The sequence below is a fragment of the Lolium rigidum genome, chromosome 3 (assembly GCF_022539505.1).
Source record: "Lolium rigidum isolate FL_2022 chromosome 3, APGP_CSIRO_Lrig_0.1, whole genome shotgun sequence".
NCBI classification, from domain to species: Eukaryota; Viridiplantae; Streptophyta; class Magnoliopsida; order Poales; family Poaceae; genus Lolium; species Lolium rigidum.
Window position 1 is genome coordinate 234,808,197 of NC_061510.1, and position 19,354 is coordinate 234,827,550.

A 19,354-nucleotide genomic window follows, 5' to 3' on the forward strand; every position below is an offset into this window, starting at 1 on the left:
GGATGGATATGAGTGGTAATAGCAATCTGAAATAAATATGGCAGCGAGTAAATATGCAGCAGAACTTGTTGGAAACGGTGTTTCAATGCTTAGAAACAAGGCCTAGGGATCATACTTTCACTAGTGGACACTCTCAATATTGCAATCATAAAGGAATATAAATAAGCATTTCACTATGCGATTCTGAATTACTCTTTGGCAAGATAACGAACACTAATTCATCATGTAGGCAAACCTTAAAGATGTATTCCCAAGTACTAATAAACACCCCACGCTATCACTGTGAGCATTCATAGGAGGTACTAACACACCACAATTTCATAGAGACATCCAACTCAAATCATAACTCAGTGAATAATTATTCTGTGAAATATAGCCTAAGAGACCCACACGGTGCACACACTGTCACCTTTACACACGTGGGACAAGGAGTCTCCGGCGATCACATAAGTAAAATCCACTTGAATAGCATAATGAAATCTAGATTACAAAGCTCATCATATGGATCTCAATCATGTAAGGCAGCTCATGAGATCATTGTATTGAAGTACATGGGAGAGAGATTAACCACATAGCTACCGGTAGAGCCCTTAGCCTCGGGGGAGAACTACTCCCTCCTCATCACAGGAGACAGCAGCGGTGATGAAGATGGCGGTGGTGTCGATGGAGATGCCTTCCGGGGGCAATTCCCCGTCCCGGCGGCGTGCCGGAACAGAGACTTCTGTCCCCCGAATCTTGGCTTCGCGATGGCGGCGGCTCTGGAACTTTTCTCGTATCGTGGCTTATTGGTATCGAAGATTTAGGTCACGACGACTTATATAGGCGAAGAAACGGAGTCGGAAGGGGTCTGGGGGCTCCACTCACCAGGGGGGCGCGCCCCCCCCCCTCTGGCCGCGCCGCCATGTGGGGTGGGGCCCCCAGGGATCCCCTCTGGTCCCTCTTCGGTGCTCTGGAACCTTCGGTGAAAAATAAAATCGTGGGCGTTGATTTCGTCCAATTCCGAGAATATTTCCTGTGTAAGATTTCTGAAACCAAAAACAGCAGAAAATAGGAACTGGCACTTCGGCATCTTGTTAATAGGTTAGTTCCGAAAAATGCTTCAAAACGATATAAAGTGTGAACAAAACATGTAGGTATTGTCATAAAACTAGCATGGAACATCAGAAATTATAGATACGTTGGAGACGTATCAGTCAGCCATTATGTTTTCTCCCTCCAAATTTAGTCACTGAATTTCTGCAATGATGTCCCCCCCACTTGCCAGTGCTGCTGCTACAATTCAGAAATCACCAAGCCAGAATCTCGTCACCACCAGAACCCAAACCTGCATCAATAGTCCTCAGTTTTTGGCTCCATGACATTCTCCGCATCTAATTCACCGTGAAACTAAGATATGTTCCACAACAACAACAAACCGCCGAGCTTCGCAATGCTCTCTCTGAAACCAAACGGTCAGAAAAAACATGGTTACATGCAACCGAAACCCTTCCGCTCTGCTAAAATGCAGGCATGTCATCCATGTGGATAGTCTGTCCAGGACCAATGAAGACAAGCGCCAGGTAGTTCATCACCACGGTGTGAGAGGGATCCAAGGACTGTCCACCGCCATTATTCCAAAGCAGACGAGCAGGCCCCCACGCCGCCGCCCGCCTGCCGACCCCCACCAACGGAAGAGGAGACAAGCGTAAGCACGAACGACGCACACTCTCCAGCCCAAGGCCGACATAGTGCACTGTGCCGCCTCTTGACACACCTCTGGGCGACCGGCAGCCGCGCCGATGGCAGATTGAGGCAAGAGCCTAGACCTGCGACTGCAACCTCCTCCCCATGTGTGGATGCCCAAAGGAAGTCACCGCCGCAACAAGGCATCACCCTTCAATCGCAAGCAGCCATCCGGCGCGAGCGTCACGCCCGAGGGAACACGCCGTCGTCACATGGCCAGGGGCGCTGTCCCAGCCGCCGCACGCAGCCGAAACCTTGCGCCATCCACAGCCGCCGCTAGAGGTCTGCCTCCACGAAGCAACTCCCCGACGCCTTCGACGCCAGGCCCGCCACCACCGCAGCCCTCGCCGGTGGCAGCAACGGTGGAGGCTGCCGGGATTTGGTTGTAGGCGGCGCTAGGGTTTCGCTCGGTGTTCGACACGGGACGGTTTTGTGTTTTCATATAAAGTACTTTTTTAAATAGTACAATATACCAGCTTTAAATAGAAAGACTAGTACTTATTTTAATATAAACTAGTAAATGTGCCCGTGCGTTGCAACGGGAGAGAAAAATTAATTTTTCTCATTTTCGCATTATCTTTTTATTGCTTCTTCCATTAGAGCATGAGTCGACAGAGTGCAACGAAAACAGCAAATTTGACTCTCTATACATCAATATGAAGCGTTCTCTAAGAAGATGTATTTTCTAATTGCAGTGACATTTAAATGGACTCTCTAATTATCACTCTCCAAATCTCACCATTGGGTACTCTCTTTATTGATTTCTTTTAACTACCACACAACAAAACTATCCACATACAAAATTCATCCAAAAGATTAAATTCATATTTTATAGTAATTTTGAATATATATTAGTTTGAAGCGCAGTCTTTTAACGAAAAACAATTTCCGTATCAAAACTCCCGTCATCTCTTTTGTTGGCACAAAGCAGACTAATCTATATTAAGAAGCATATACTTTTATGTGAGGTTAAGTCTTCCTTAAAGATGCTAATGGGACCAAAGTTCTTGCATCACTGGTGGGCTAGTGTGACAAGAGAATGTATTGCATAATTGCATTGTTAAGTGATGAAACATACCTGATGGGCGAGCATCGATACCTGTAAGCCGACGTTGCACTGACTTGCTAAGTGGGTTTGTCGATTTCTTTTGCCAATGCAACTTTACGGAACTCCAAAATACTGTGTTATCGCGCTATGCGATGGGCAGGCGACGTGATCCATGACTGTTTCTCTAGCTAAGCAGGATTATGACTCCTATCTGGTTTCGTAACAAACACGTGCACTTTTCAGCTTCCCCTACCTATATAGCCTGCAGTCTGACTGTATTTTTCACCGCTTGTGGGCGATGCAGGTGACGGATCAAAGCCACTTCGGAGGTGATCAGGTAAGTTCACACACCATCGATCGCGCAACCATGATCATCATCGAGTAGTTAGGTAATCTGAAGCTTCGAACATAACGCCTCTGTTTTGAAATACTCCAGCAGCGCCAACTTGCCCAAAAGAAAAGGAGGTTGGCGAGGCTTCTCCAGCAGCACCAGCTATCCAGCTTGTTGTAATCTGAGCTCTGTATGAAACCCTTCTCTCTTTGTTTCCTTTGTCCAGCACAAGATTGCTCCATCTCCTTGTGCAAGCTTAACGTCGTTATTCTGAACATTGTTATCCTGGCGCACCTGGGCAGAGTCCGCTCTAGTGCGCGCACCCGCCGGAGATCCTGGCCTGCTGCCAGCCAGAGGCCGTCCGGTCCTGTGGGCCGTGGCGCTGCCATCCACCCCGACGCTCGACGTCATCCTCTTGTCTGAACTTTAGCACCCGTCGCCTCCTGCTTCAATCCCTCTTCGTCCTCGTCTTGGCCATGGCGAGCTGGCGGCGGCGTGGCCTGCCTGACGTCGTCCTCATCTTCTCTGTAGTAGTCCAACGTCGTCCTCTTGTCTAAACTTGAGCAACCGTCGCCGGCTCCAATCCCTCCTTTTTTATCGTGTTGTCCATGGCGAGCCACCGGCGGCGTGGCCTCCTTGAGCCAGATCGACGTCGTAGCAACCGTCGCCGGCTCCAATCACTCCTTTTTATCGCCTTGTCCATGGCGAGCCACCGACGGCGTGGCCTCCTTGAGCCAGATCGACGTCATACTTTTCCTTCTCCAATCCCTTCTGGTTCTGGTTTTCGATGCCGCCCACTGTAGGATCGATCACGGCGTGGTTAGTTATTTCTCGTCTTCGCTGCCGCCGGCCGAGCGTATGGTCAATCACGGTGTGGTTATTTATATGAGGCCATTATCGATTGCGTTGGTGATGGACTCTTCTTTTTTGCGTTCGAGATGGATTCTGCTTCCACGTGTGGCCTGAACCTACGATACAATGGTTAGAGGGGAGACCGGCTTTTGTGAACCTGGGTGTATGTGAACCCACTTTTTCAAAAGTGGGTTTGTGATGTCAAAACATGTTTCAAAAATCGAAACACAAAATGATTGCAAAGATGATCTCAAATATGTGCCCTGGACATGAGTTTCGTTCTGAAAAAACATTTTATTTTGCCTCGGCAAAAAAGTGAAATTTTACAGGGCTATATAGCAGTATATATGTGACATATTTTGTCTTTTTTAGATTTTGAAATAAAAAAGTGGTTTCTCCACGAAAACTTTCTACGCACACATGGAACATGCATACGTACCCTGATATTTTTATTTCAGAATTTTTTCACATTTCGAAAATGCATTTTCAACCTGGGTTCACGTGCACCCAGGTTCAACTGGGGCTTTTCCGGTTAGAGGGATAGTATGTAGCGTGTTCGAGCAAAACTCTAGTGCGTATCGATTGGGGTAGCTCTGCTGGTGCGGTGTATAAAGCGTAAAATATGTTGGATCAAAGCATATTTAAACGGACCAAACTAAGGAAACGTTAGCTCCTTTATTATTAGGTATAGATATAGATATAGATTACTTGTCATGTATTTAGATAAAATTTTTTCTAAAATTTAACTATTTAGTGAAGCCTAAAATTTATGTGCGACAAGTAATTTGAGTCGGATTGTATAAGACTCCGTCTTCTTTGGTAATCCAGCCCATGGGCCAGTCGTCCCGCACCCGCATCCAAAAAAGAACTCAAGTCACCAATCCCTGCACACCTCGTCGTCGGCGGTTCGCTCAGAAAAAAAAACTCCTCGTCGCCGCCGGCGGTGAGGGGCGCCCCCGTTCTTTCTCGGCGTCCGCAACGTCGATGGACAGTGAGGTGAGAAGAACTACTGCCACCGCCCCCACTGACGCGGCTGTATTTGCTGTAGATTAGTGGTACTTCTATAGTTCTATATATTTTGGGGGTTGTTGTCTGAATCACAGCTGGTAATCCCAGCCGCACGGGCAGCTGGATCCAAAATCCCATCCCGCGAATCTGCTTTCACCTGCGAAAGGATCACCTGGTTCTTCCCCTAACCATCTGTGGTAACTAGAGACACGCTTTTCCAGAAGTGAAATTCTCAAGTCGAGTGTGCTTGGGACTTGGTTAATGTATTCCCGCTGTAGGAACTTAAGAAAATGTAATGGTCGACCGACGAATCAGCTAGGCAGCTGTATTTTTTTCTATTTGATCGTCTGATGTAGAAATCCAACACATTTTCCTATCAGAAATGGCCTAGAGTCTAGTCTGGTACTAAGGTTTGCGTTATGCACCAAATCCTTGATTGAGTTTTCAGCTTCAATGATTGAAAGTGAGTGTTGAGGATTTACATCAATTGTAGTACGAGTATCTGCCCTGGATGTTATGCTGTTGGTCTTGTGAATATTTTCCATTAAACCCAGTGCTGGGGGAGTTTTCCCTTTTGTATATTGTTCTATTTCTGGATCTTATCCTGTGATTCCCATCTCATTTAATGATTGAGTTACATTGAGAATTCTCACTTGTGACCTGTTGCTGCACAACCAGATCTCACGTCCTGGTGGTACTTGGCATTTCCTCTCTCTTCATAATTATAAATATGATGGTGGTTATCTGCTACTCTTCAAGGCTAGCTTTTGTTCCATTTAAAGCAATGTGAAAGTGCTTTATTTTGATAATTTATTTCTAAAATAAATAAAAACTTCAAAATCTTACCTATCTAACACCTCCAGTTAGAAATCTTGTGGAGAAACACATAGTGATGGTTTTGCCTAGGTGGTCCAAGCAGATATTCACCCAATCAGAAGAAAATCCATGCTAATTAGTTGCAGGATCAATTTCTACTTTCAAGCTTTCAGCAAAATAGATGGACATAAAAACTCTGAAGTGCCCATCACTTACCACCACCTTTTACTTACCTTACCACAGTGCCGAGTTTCCTATTTGTTAAATCGAGGATCTGCAACTTCTAGCTAATCTTACATGTTGAATACAGTGTAACACTCTTCAATTATATCAAAGTCTAATGCTCATCCTTTTTAAGATGATTAAAATGATAGACCACTCACTCTGCACTAATTATGCGACCTGTCAATTCCACTTAGATCAAACATGCATACAGATGCTTGTGGAGCAGTCTCATATTAAATATTAAAAGTATGTGTTTCCATGGCCTGCATGCTTATGGGAGAAGCACTTGTTCTCTTTTTCATTTCTTAGATTCCAGAAGCCATTTCATCAAGAGCCCTGTTTTTGAAACTCGACAATCTGAGGAAGGAAATCATCAGAGTATAATAGACACAATCATGACCTATTTAAATAAATATTTCTGATTCTGTGTCCATAAACCTGTGCTCAGTCATGGTGAAATAATCCATTTCCACCTTTTCTTTTTTGCACTTTGAGATGTTACTATAGAGTCTTGTGGTCCTTTTTTAGCCTCAGAAGCGTGCGGTGAGGATATTAATATTCCTATAGTGTAATGGTGTAGAAATTACAATGCTCATTTCTGTCAATCTAACATTGTTACCAGAATGTCACTGGAGAGTGGAGACTGACAGCTTTGTTATTCATATAAACTGCTCTCATATTCCATTCTATAATGGCAAGTGACAATCTATTTTACACGCTACATAGGCACACACATCGTGAGCACACCTGAAAATATACATTGTAACAGTACATATGTGGATATTTAGACCACCCGCATACTAATGCAAACATAGCTACTGGCAATTCTTGCAAGCATATATATATGTATATGCAGACATAGCTACATGGGTACTGACCATTCTGTTAAGCATATATGTATATGTATCTTAGTAACCTGAGCTCAATCCTGACGGCTTGAGCCTTCAATAGCAGGGATCTCCTCCATTACCATAACCAAATTGTGGGGCTAACATCTTGGTCTCATCATCATCCATCTTCCAGACTACCTCGGGACAATAGCGATCTCCCATAGGAGGAGATGGCACCAGAGGACATGGGAGATTGCAGTATATTTTATCATTAGGAGTCAGAATGGCAGGTGCCTCGATCTCCTTCCATATCTGGTCCATGGAATATCCATCCATGACACTCTGGTTGCTCTTAAGTACGCTTGAGATGCAGGTGCTGCCAATATGAGTGCGCCCTCCATCCATCCTGATGATTGGCGCAGTCTCAACCAGGCAGGATTGGTATGTGATGAACGACGACGATGAAGAAGAAGGTGACATGTCCGTCGTCCTCTCCTGTGCTTTCTTCCTCATGTGTGTCCTCCAGTAGTTCTTGATCTCATTATCCGTGCGCCCTGGCAGTCTTCGTGCAATCCTAGACCACCTGCACACAGAGAGGAGTCAGTGTGTTTCACCTGTAATAGCTGAGCAAAGCTGCTTTAGTAAGGTCTTCTGGATCGAACCTGTTACCCCATCGAGCATGGAGTTCAATAATGAGGTGTTCCTCTTGTGGCGACATGCGCCCATGCTTGAGGCCAGGGTGGAGGTAGTTGACCCACCGGAGGCGGCAGCTCTTGCCTGTCCTGTTGAGGCCTACATGGCCATAGATAAGGTGATGCAACATCATAGTTGGTTAGAGACTATGAGATTGCATGATGTTTGCATCTATGTGGCAAGGATTGCAAAAAATGGCTACCTAATTTGAAGGTCTCCCACCCCTCAAACCTGAGACTTTGGCAACGAAATCCCAGCGGCGATCACCGAACAGGCGGACAGTGCATACCAGTTGCAGGTCCTCCTGCTCTGTCCATGGCCCCCTGCGCATCTCATCTTGCACAGTCACCATCTCTAGCGTTGTTCGCTTCTACCTTGGATGGGCTGGGAACCAGTCTTGTTGTTCTTCCTCCTCTGTGTGCTTCTGGGCTCCAGTTTCAGGTTTAGATCCTTGATGAACTCCAGCCTGATGGGAAGAAGTTTGGTATGTATTACGGAGAGGACGCCACTTTGTCTTAGTTGTGCACTGGTTTGGTGGCTCTTGCTTCTCATTTATAGGCAGGACAAGACAGCTCTTGCGGGTCTCATGATGTGGTGCATGTTATTTAGAGAGTCATCACTCAGGTTGTCCTCATATTAAAATTGTCTTCTCCTCTCTCGCTTTGTGTTATAAATTATAGAATGGAATAGTCAAGTCAACTGTACTTGTATACTGGATTCAGAATGCATCTAACTCTTATTCCTTGCATGTTTGCTCTGTGAGTTAACTCCGCTGCACTACTATGTGTGCTGTAACCTATTTGGCCATTTCATGCCTTAATGGTAATTGGGTCAGGTGAGTCTAAGATACTATAGCACACTCATGGTCTCAGAAAATGGTATAGCAATTTGTGCATGTACGTTTTTGTTCAATACTTTGCGTGTGTGGGCTTATATTTCATCATAGATATCGCTTTTGAAGTGAGGGCAAATCATGCCATTTTGTTAGATGAAATGCAAATAAATGAAGCAAACTGTAAGGTGATGTATTTTCTTAATTGTTAGCTGAGTAAGTATATGGTTATTTCGTTTGTAGTTTTTTAAAAAAAATCAGTAGTCACTTCATGGACAGAGATCTACATTACATTCAGATAAATTAGCCAGAAGGCAAGACGAGCAGGGTTTTTTTTTTTAATCTTTCTCAAAAAAGAAAATAGGGAAGTTCTATCCTTGTATTTTTTTCTTATAATTCCATAATACATTTCCATGCTCCTGCCTTTAGCATCTTATTCTTTGGCAAATCAAATAGGAAGCTCCAAATCTGAAATAGACTGTTACCGGTGCATGCTTTCTTTCATAAGGAACTCATAATTTGTATGTAACATATACAGCAGTTTAAACATGCTAATATTATCCATTTCAATCTTTTTTCCTCTACATGATTCATATGCATTTAAGAATGGATTTTGACAGACCTTTACGCAAGTAGGAAAATCCGATACTGTGTTTGATGGAAGTCCATGTTCTGATATTGGCTGTTTCTTGCATAGCTTATCTTGGCTATTTCTTACTACTAGAGAATTGTTTTATGCTACTCTATGAGTGTGACTGCTTGTTTGCTATGGACATATATTCATAGATTCATATGCCACATCTGTAGGGTCACATAGTATTCTCTGGATTCTTCTGTAGTTTATTTCCTGGATGTGAAAAGCATTTTTCCTTTCTGTCAGCCATTATCATTGGCACAGGGGACTTTATCCCTCCTTTCTTTTCAGCCACTATACGAGACACAGAAAAATATCTCGGACTATACGTACCTCCATTACAAAGGGTATGCAATTGCAGATTCTACCACCAAACACGCCATACGAGCAAGCTTTTGTGCATCTATGCGGCCTACTAGGATGAACTTTGTGGTTGATACACACTGTACTGATGCTGTTTTTCTTTCAATAGTTGATTGCAAATTTCTTTTGTCAGATTTGATTAATATAGTATTTGATTCTACGATATGTGCTATATCTCCTACGCCGTTGTTGATTAATAAGTAACCGAGATGATGTAACAAAATGCTGGATCTGTTTATAGATCCCAACTGTCTCATTTACTATATACCATATCTGCTAGAGACGAAAGTTGTGAAAGGTCGGACAGGCATGTGGACAGTATGGTCCTGAGCAGTATTTTATCCGCATGGCCTAACTTCTCCATTGCGATTGAATTGGTTGCCTTTTTGTTACTGGAGGTTCCTTCAGCACAAAAACATAAATGCAATTTCTTCATGACCAGGAGCAAGCCAGGAAGGCATGGAAGCAACACTGATGTGGATGCCACCAACCTGCAATCTTGCAGCCCACTATGTGCCCTCTCGTCTCCTTTTTTTTTTTAATCTTAGGCATCTTACTTTCGGAGGATCTCAATACACGAGTTATTCTTGGTTGCTTGTACGACTGGAGCAGGATGCTCACTCTCTTAATTGCAACACTGATCAGTCATCATCAGTGTGGTGGAAATTAGTTCATGTTCTCATGCCCATTGAATGGATCACTTAAATCAGGTCATTTTCTCAGATATGTATGTTTTACACGGTTCTCCTTAGGGAACAAGGCCATAATATTTTCTGGAAGTAAATGCTTTGGCTCCTTATTGCTTTGGCTAAAACATAAAAGCTCACTTAAATATTACTGTGAAGGGCAGAACTATACACAATTTCTTTGTACCTGCACATGTTTTCCATCAAATCTTGCGTTTGTCAGTCATTCTAAGACCTTGTACGATGCCAACACACTACTGCAATCTAATGAAAAGTTGCATCTCACCGCTACTCTGAGCAATAGTTGTTGAAATTAAAACATTGGTTTATAGATCATGAGTCCGTATATGAATTCTTGCAGGATGGTGAAATTCATCCTGAAGTGAGTGACAAGTGTTCCATTGCATTTGGTAACTGCTTTTGGTAGGATAAGATGGTGAAATGCCATCAGATTAGAATATTCATTCTTTTCGCTTGAGAAGAATGGTTAAATGTTTGTTTGGGTGTCAGTTTTAATTCTCCATTTCTTGTGGTGCACATCAGTTGCCGGGAAATAACTCTCTTCCTATGATGATGTTGACCACCACAACAAGAAGATGACAGATAATCGTGTTCGTTTCGAAAAAATGCGATGTAAGTATTCAGAGCTGTCACACCCGGATTGATTTATCTGGGAATGGTAGAAAAACCCAGGGCTTGTGACTGATGAAGTGAACCTTGGCTCCCCATCTGAAACATTATACTAGAGGCGCTCATTCCCCCCCTCCTTCTCTCTCAACCGTGAACAGTAGTTGAGAGTCTCTCTCTTCTCTCCGGGCCGATCCCGACCCCTCTCCGGCGGCTCTGCCGGCCGGAGATGGCGACGGAAAGGCGCCGGCGTAGGTGTACATAGTTGTAGTGGTCCCGTAGTGGCGTCTGCGAGTAGGTCACCAGTTCTCTCTCACCAGATCTGGTGCGTCCTGCTGTTAGGCGGTGCGGCGGCGTGGCTCCGGTGGCGAGGGCGACGGCTGCGGCGCTGCTTCGACGCGGGCATCTCGGCGAATAAGGTGGGTTGGAGCTCGGGCTTCTCGAGGTGCTGGCGCGGCATCAGAGAGCAGATCTGGGTGGCTTGCCGCTCGCGTCCATGGTGGGCGTACAGCGGAGCTGCTGCGGCGAGCTCGGTCAATAAGCGCTGCTTCCAGCAGCTGCAACTTCTTCTTCTTCTTGGTGTCCTCCTGGCCGGCCATGGTGGCGAGGGGAAGGGCGCCGAAGGCGACGACGAGGTGGTGGCGGCTGGCAGCTCCCTTGCTGCTAATTCGAGCTTTCACACGGTGGCCAAAAGCTGGCCATCGATCTTGTTTGACCAAGATCCTGGAGTTCTTCAGCGGAGGACCGATGCTCGGTGGCCATCGCCGCCTTGCCTCCGCATCTTATGGTCGAAGGGCGACCCTCCTCGGCCTCTCCTTCCCGGAGACCAAGCGGTCCGAGGGAAGGCCTTCGGCCTCCGGCCACGACGCCGGACCAAGTGGTTCGTCCCCGGCGCCGGTGTCTCTTTTGTGGTGGAGCGGCGCATCGACGAAGTTCTGTCGCGGAGCGGAGGCAGAAGGACCTGATTGCTTTTTCTACAATCTTTCTAGGATCCTTTCTGTTAATTTCCAGTCCTTATCCAGAATTCCCCTGTCTTGTAGGGGTTTTTCTGCTAATTGTACTCTCCGCCTTGATAATACTAGCAGCTTCTAGGGTCTTCTGACCCTTTCCTTGTTCAAAAAAAAAACCTTGGCTCCCCGTGGTGCACTAATCTCGGTTACGATGTCGATGCCCGCGGGGTTGATAAGAAACACCGAATTTCCACTCCTTTTATCTTGATTTTGTAGGTGACGGCAGCGACGACGGTGACTGCAATGCAGATTGAGCGAAAGCGCACCCAATTCGTCTGATTTGGTCTCCACACCTCTCAAAGTTGGAGCAAAAGCAACGTCCAGTGGATGATGGAAAATTAAGGATATATGCTTTTAGCCTGCGAGGTTTAATAACACATGATGGGGTTATGGATTGATGGGACTTGGGGGCACCTGTCATGCCATAGGGCTTAGTGGATGTCATCTTATCGTCGACGTACGCCACCATTAGCGAGGAGAAGATCACCTTGTGGCCATGATCTAGACATGTGGATGGATCGATACTAGTTTTTTTCGAGAATACACCTTAGAAAGGTGTATCAATCACATAGAAGGGTGCCAAGATGGCAAAGTTGCGCTACCACAAGGGAGGCAGCTCCCCAAACACACGCCTACTCTCCGTGCTGCCACGGTACAAAGGTCGGATCAAGAAAAACAAAGAGAGTGCCACGGAAAAGCTTGGCTAGGCGCCAACGCTCGAACTCCTCTCGCACCTTATCCCTGATGGCGCCATGTGAGGCCACCGCTCCGTTGAAGACCACGTCGTTCCTGTGCCTCCAAATGGACCAAAAGACCAGGATGATGGCAGTCCACATGTCCCGTCTGTGAGCTGTCGGACAAGCCCGGGATGTCCACCATTCCATCAGATCGGTGTCTGGGTCCGGGAGCCACTCCGATACTAGTGAATAGTAATTAAGCAGTATGATGCTACCATTGTTGGTTCAGATGCTCATTTGGCTCGAAACGTGTGATTAGTAAGCTCATGCTGTAGTTCTTTATGATGAATAGTGGAGGAAATAGCGATAAGCTGATCATCTCTGGCTATGCTTCGTGCTTGAGCCAGCAAGCTTAGCTGTGACATCATAAGCTCCTTGAAACAGGCGCTGATCATCTCTGGCTATGCTGCGTGCTTGAGCCAGCAAGCTTAGCTGTGACATCATAAGCTCCTTGAACAAGGCTTTTGGTGTTGATATAGCAACCACACGCTGCAAGGCCAAACAAGAGAACCAACCTGTGGTTGGGTGGTTAGGAGGGCAGTGGCACCCCTAGAACACCAGAGTTCAAACCTTAGATTTGACACTTTGGTGTCTCATTAAAAGACGGAATATTCTTCAGTGCGTGCGTTCATAGGGGTGACTGTATGTGCGTATATGTGAGCATCTATGTCTGTACTGTGTTTCGCAAAAAAGAAGCAAGGCCAAACAAAACAAAAGAGGACAAAAAGAGAAACTAATGTCAACAACGCTAAATTGTCAAAAAACGAAGATGACTGCCCCCTCTGCAAAATTCCCACCACACTTTTAGCAATTCGAAGCGCCGCATACCAAGTAACACATTCAAGAAGGAATGCTACAACGAACTTTCCCGAACTGGTCCTAGCCTCCTAGGGTTTCCCACCGATACGCGTAGGGGCAAGGATAAGGGGTACACTCGACACCCTTTAGGAAGGAAGGACCTTTAGGAAGGAAGGGTGGCGTCCGAGGGAGACACATCATCGGTACCAGCAAAACCGACATGGATTTGTCCTGACCCCCGCAAAACCACGCCCCTGATGTTCCATCGTGCTCCACCAAAATCGCAGCCTACCAGCACGCGCCACCACGATCTTGCAATCATTAACGCCATCTCATTGTGGCGAACAAAGCGAAACCGCCGGAACGAGAAGAGAAAACCGGGAGCGAGGATTGGCGAAACAACAGCCACACGGGAGAGAACAACCTCCACTGCCATTGGCGGTAACCGTCTGGACATAGCAACAGGAGAAAACTAGGCCCAACCGAGCCCAAGGCAGGCTCATGAAGCTCCTGTCATTGCGCTGCAGTCGACGCATGCCGTCACCGCTCTTCCATCCGCTGAAGATGACGCAATCAAGCCTGGGCCTAGCCTCCCCAAACCTAGATGGAGCTGAAGGGCCCAGATGTAGGCAAGGAGTGCACCGCTACCGGCCACTTCTCCACACCGCAACCAAGCGGCCGCGTCATAGACGCCACACCACCCGGAGTTGTGCCATCCAGGAAGGCACACCACCGCCGGCACCATTGTCGAACTAGGTACATCGCTGCCGGCACCGCGTGGGCTTTGCCTAGCGGTACATGCTAGCGACAACGGTGGGGGAGGAGGGGAAAGGGGGTGTTAAGGGAGGTTTGGATATGACAACCTGATGGTGTGTGAGACTGTGACATCATAAGATGGTAGTCTATACTTAGATACCCCTGGCTACGCCCCCCTTCTTTTGGGCTTCTGGAGCAGCTTCACGGTCCACCATAGCACAAGCCCAAAAGAAGGGTATAGCTTCCAGCCCGCTTATTTCCACCGCGAATCCCAAATCGTGAGTAAAACTAGAATCGGGCGCGGAGGTACTTCTGTCTAGTTTCCCGAGCTTCTCTGGATGAAAACGAACCGGTACCCACACCTGCTCCTCTCATTGACTGTATTTTCAAAGAATCACCACCGCAGTGGGATAGTTTGAGAAGTGAAAAAAACAAAAAAAAGAGCAGAGAATAGTAGACTCGCCCGTACCCCAGTCTCTCCTGATGAACCCCTAGGGTTCCTCTTGCCGCCGCCGCGCCCTCCCACCACCCCGACATCCACACCGCCGACACCCTCTGTAGTCGCGCCCGCCGTTGTCGCGCGCTCCCACCACCCTAACGCACGCACCGCCGCCACCCGCTTCATGTCGCGCCCGCCGTCGCTGCAACCTCGTCCTCTCGCATGAGGGCATGGCCGCTGCCGCCACAATCCAGCCCCGCCGTCGGCCAGCTCCACCTCAGAATACATCCTCGAGTTCCCCTCTGCTTGCCACCTCCCTTCCCTAGTCCTCCCCGAGCTCCACATCCCACCTGCCAGCCGCATCCTCATATATGTCCTCTTGTTGTTGATGTCCATTCTCAATTTTCATTGATTTATGTAAAACGGAGAAATCGTGGTGCAAAAAGGAGGTCTCGTCTCTCTACTTCCTCAGAATCACGATCTGCTACAGGCCGGTCTGTAATGCTTGAAAATGATTTTTGGAGATTTAAGGGCAATATAGATCACATATAAAATTTAGGGATGTTACATACATTTCACAACTCAGCGGATCATACAAGCCAAATTTTCAGAAGCCAAAAAGAATAGTAAGAAGTGGCTTCTATGAGCTTTTCTCCACCACAGATTTTTTCCAAAGTTTTCCAAAAACTTGCTTTTCTAGAAATAGAAGCCCAAAAGAAGGGGCCTACATGATGTTTCTCTGCTACTGTTCTGTTGTACTATTACCAGCACTAGCTGTTCTTCTTTGGCACCTTATTATCTGACGGAGAGGACTACGCGATCTTTGCCAGAAAAAGAAAATAATAAGAGGACCTCCGGTGACACTTTTCATTTGTTTCTTTTCACGACACTAACTCGCATACGTGCATGTGAGCCTGGTCTCTCTCTAGTGCAATCTGTTCTCCTTTGACCCATTCCGCATCTGAATATGATTGTACACTCCGTCTTGCTTCATGTCCTGTAGCCGTGCTTCTCTTCTTTTAAAACAGCGAGGTCTTCATGGATTAAAGAGAGAAAGAAATCTCTGTTATCGCAATGGGTCATGTGCACCTCTCTTCGTGGCTAGTTTGTTGGATGATTACTTCGTTGGTGCTGATGGCTTTAAGCTTCGTTAGCATCCATGGTCAGCTAGACAGCCACGGTAACAAACTCAACTTCTATCTTAATTTGTTCGCATCAGTTAACATGTCTTTGCTACTCTTCTTTTTGTTTTATTTTGTTTTGTTTGAGAAACAGTATAAACGCAGACGCTTTTATACACACGCATACACTTATCCTATGAACGCACAAACGCATATCATACCCTATTAGCACCTCCAACAGACTGAGCCGATGTATCAGATCTTATAATTGATGGAATCAGCACAGACGCCTCGCTGCCAACGAGAACACCGCCTTCCCCTGATAGATAATTTCGTATTTGTGCCCAAGTTTCCACACATACATTTTCTTCCTTGACAAAACAAACAAGGAACAAGCAAATATACGAAGATTATAAACTAGGGGGACATGAAAATCTAGCTAATAATGATGGCCAAATACCTCATCCGATTCATATTACTTAACACTAATATAGATGTATCTAAATATATTTTAATTGTAGATACATCTATTTTAGTGGTAAATAATATGGGTCGGAGGGAGTAAAAAAAAATTAAAAAATGATGGCCAGATATACTCACTTAGATGTTATGGATCGATTTTTGTTCCTTGAAAAATGTAGGTGGCATTTTCAGATCTTTGAAATGATAACAGAAATATCAATGATCGCTTAAACAGAGTCATGACGTGAACTACATCTATCAAATGACACCAATCCTAAAGCATCACCAAGCGCATCTCCCCCGAACTCGCCACCGGCGGTGGTTCCCCACCTCCGCCGCTCCCACTTGTGCCGGTGGAGAGAGTTCCCGACGGTGCGTGCGCCGTACCCTTCAGTGCTGGCCGAGAAGCTAGCGGCCCCGAGGAGAAAACCTCGATGGCCGCCGTCACTCTGCTTGCTGTCAATCTGGGTCTCCGCGCAGGATGTTCCGACGGTGGCGAGATGCTCGAGAGCCACGCCGGCCTCCGCGCCATGAAGACGCTTCCGCCGCGCACCGGAGGGAGCGCCGCCAACCATGTGCCCTGCGCGCCATGACGCATACTTCTTTGCCATGGTCCGTCCCCTATCCTCACCCCTTTTTCCTATAGAGGGCGAGCAAATCTGAAAGAACTAACGACGCCAATTTCGGGCTTCCGATGGATGCATGTCTCGATTCTTTCCGTTTGATAGCTACATATCAGTGAATTGGGTACATCAGATTTGAGTTTAGGGGGGACAAGGCAGCATCATCGATTGTTTCCCCACATGGATGAAGAAAATAAATGCAACAGTGATTATACTTGCACACCATGGGCAGACTGCATTTGTATTCTATTTAAGTATGTCTAGGATGAACCAAGATCACTAGATCAGTGCTCGGTACTGCCGGTATCTAGGTCTTTGCAAACCATTTGAGCTTGACAATTTTAAGCGGCCAGTGTTTGTCTTAGTTTGTTCCAACTTCCTAGCCTTTTAGAGCATCTCCAATAGAGTCTAAATTTTCAGTCCCTAAAAGACATCTAGGAAGAGGAGAGAGAAGAATCTTGAAATGAAAAAAAGTTGATCTCTAGCAGAGTACCTCAAATGGATCCCTAAATCCAGTTTGTGCTATTTAAACATTGAGAACATATGATTGAACAACTTTGCACACATAACTGAAACAAATACCATCATCACATGAACACGGTCACAATGAGAACTGAGTGCTAGCTCAGTGGCAAGGTTTGCCAGTGCGTAGCCAGCCTACCTGGGTTCGAGTCCCAAGGGTACAGAATTAAACAGGGTGTTATCTAGCGCGTAGAAATCCGCTGCTGGAGAATTCTCATCATCTATCTTACAACGAATAGCCAAGGGAGGGAATCTTCCCCTGTTGGTCAACGTTTGAACATGGTCACACAATTTAAATTGAAGGGCATAGTTCAACATCACAAACCGAGTATTGCATAGTTCAAATACTATAATTTAACGAAACAAAAGTGCATAGTTTGAATGAAACCAAATCAACATGTCCAAGCAACCGAGCCATCGTTATCCTCGTTGTCTTCAATGGTACCATCATCACCACCGCCGGCACCATCTTCATGTGCACCACCATCACCATAGCCGCCACTCATGCCAACATCATCACCGTGGACACCAGAACCACCACCATCTCCCCACCACCAAAGCCGGCAGCACCACCATCACCATATGTATAGCCACCGCCGAATGCACCACCGATGCCCATGAATCCTCCCATTGTCTTCGATGGTAGCACTTTATCACGCATGTACTCGAACTCTTGGAGTATTGTTTTTCCTTTTGATCAAACACGGTTGGATTCATGAACATGAGCTTTTGGTCTTGATTTTCTTGCTTTTTCTTCAACATCCTCTCATGAGTGGCAATACGGCGCTCTCGTCCATCACGACTCAACGTTCAGACATGGCCGCCCTACACTCCTTGGAGGCAACTCGGCGCTCTTCCGTTTCATTAAGCGCCATCCGTCATAGCTTTGTGTTCTTCTCCGCCGCAAGAACCTTCCTTGTTGACACCAAATTTTCATCCTTGTATACCTCCTTTCTTCAACTAGTCATTATCCGCCTTTCTCCCCAGTGGCCCCTTCTTGGTGGTTGGAGTAGTGCTTCTTTTACCATCATCGTTGTCATCAGTATCATCGGAGTAAAGTGCCACATTGCCAACCATTGGACAGCACGCGTTGCTAGACTTACTCTTTTTAATACTAAAAGTATCATCACCCCTAGCCTTCCACTTCTTGGCATACTCCAATTTTTTCCAGCAATGGCGCAAAACAAATGGTCTTCCTAAATTGCCACCCTTGCGCTTGGTCATTTTCCTATAATATTGTTGAGAGAGTAGGAGCTACAATAAGAAAGAATGAAACAAACAAATTTAGAATGCAAAAAAAAAAGTGCAATGCAAGACAATTAGACAAGTGCACATGCCTAGAACACAAGTTTTACCTTACCTTGGTCATTTTCCCCACTTGGATTGAGACATTGGACTCATTCTCATTTTGCGGACCATTTTGTGCATAGCTCCGAAATTATGTGCGACCTATGTGAGAGTGAGTTTTCATTCCGGTTTTCTTCACTCTTGTTCTTGTGAAAATGTTCATGGATACGTGACCAATATGTAGAGCCGTTTTGTTCTACTCCACATATAGTATCTAGGCAAATGGCCTCCCATGCAGGCGTGCCCAACATATAGCCTCATCCTCATTGCTCGTATAATTTTCTTGTCTTTGTTTGCTACTTGCTCTCGCCGGTTGAACAAATCCTCTCCCTTTTTTTATCACCACCATTGGCATCGACATCATCATCGGCGTCAGCACCACCCTCGCCACCAATATCACCACCCTCGGCACCAATGAATGGTCCATGGTGCTCAATAGAAAACTATCGTTGTTCAACTTTAAAATATGTATAATGTAGACAAAAAAATACAATTTCACCTCGGTTAATGCACATGAATTCCATATAACATCAATATCTAAACTAACACATATGTGCTATTTGAAAATAGTACAAAAAAAGGGGAAACATTGATTTTTACCTCGCCGGCATTGAACATGTTGCACATGTCAAGATTGGTGTCGGCCTGGGCTGATGGGGACCATATCCCCAATGGCAGAGAGGTGTGTTGGAAATGGAAGGAGACAGCTGGCCGGTGCTCCTGTGCGGCCGGTTGCCCTCTTCTGCCTCCTTTTCTTTCCTTCAGGCTGGGGCGGGAAATTTCTGCGGGGGCGGTTGGGCTTCCTGCTGGAGCAACAAAATTGTGAGTTTTTCTTTTAGGAGTTGGCGGTTTTTAGGCTTTGGGAGGCAATT

The 19,354-nt window shown here is 46.0% G+C and overlaps 1 protein-coding gene across 2 annotated transcripts; it reads right to left on the bottom strand.

Moving 5' to 3' along the window:
- Window positions 1-6,639: 6,639 nt before the first annotated feature.
- On the bottom strand, window positions 6,640-8,034 carry LOC124699130 (myb-related protein MYBAS1-like). Of its 2 annotated transcripts, none has more exons than XM_047231485.1 (3): window positions 7,815-8,034; window positions 7,495-7,624; window positions 6,640-7,415 (listed from the first exon to the last, which is right to left on the bottom strand). In XM_047231485.1, exons 1-3 carry the CDS (start codon window positions 7,840-7,842, stop codon window positions 6,947-6,949), a joined length of 627 nt encoding a protein of 208 aa, XP_047087441.1. In that variant the 5' UTR covers window positions 7,843-8,034; the 3' UTR covers window positions 6,640-6,946. The 2 variants fall into 2 exon arrangements, with proteins under 2 accessions (XP_047087441.1, XP_047087440.1); XM_047231484.1 differs by having other exon boundaries at window positions 7,757-8,034.
- Window positions 8,035-19,354: the final 11,320 nt, after the last annotated feature.

Coding starts and splice junctions, on each gene's coding strand:
- LOC124699130 (XM_047231484.1), bottom strand. CDS start 7,877: ATGGTGACTGTGCAAGATGAGATGCGCAGGGGGCCATGGACAGAGCAG. Junction 7,625..7,756: donor TTTCGTTGCCAAAGTCTCAG/GTTTGAGGGGTG, acceptor ATGGCCATGTAG/GCCTCAACAGGACAGGCAAG. Junction 7,416..7,494: donor CATGCTCGATGGGGTAACAG/GTTCGATCCAGA, acceptor CTCTGTGTGCAG/GTGGTCTAGGATTGCACGAA.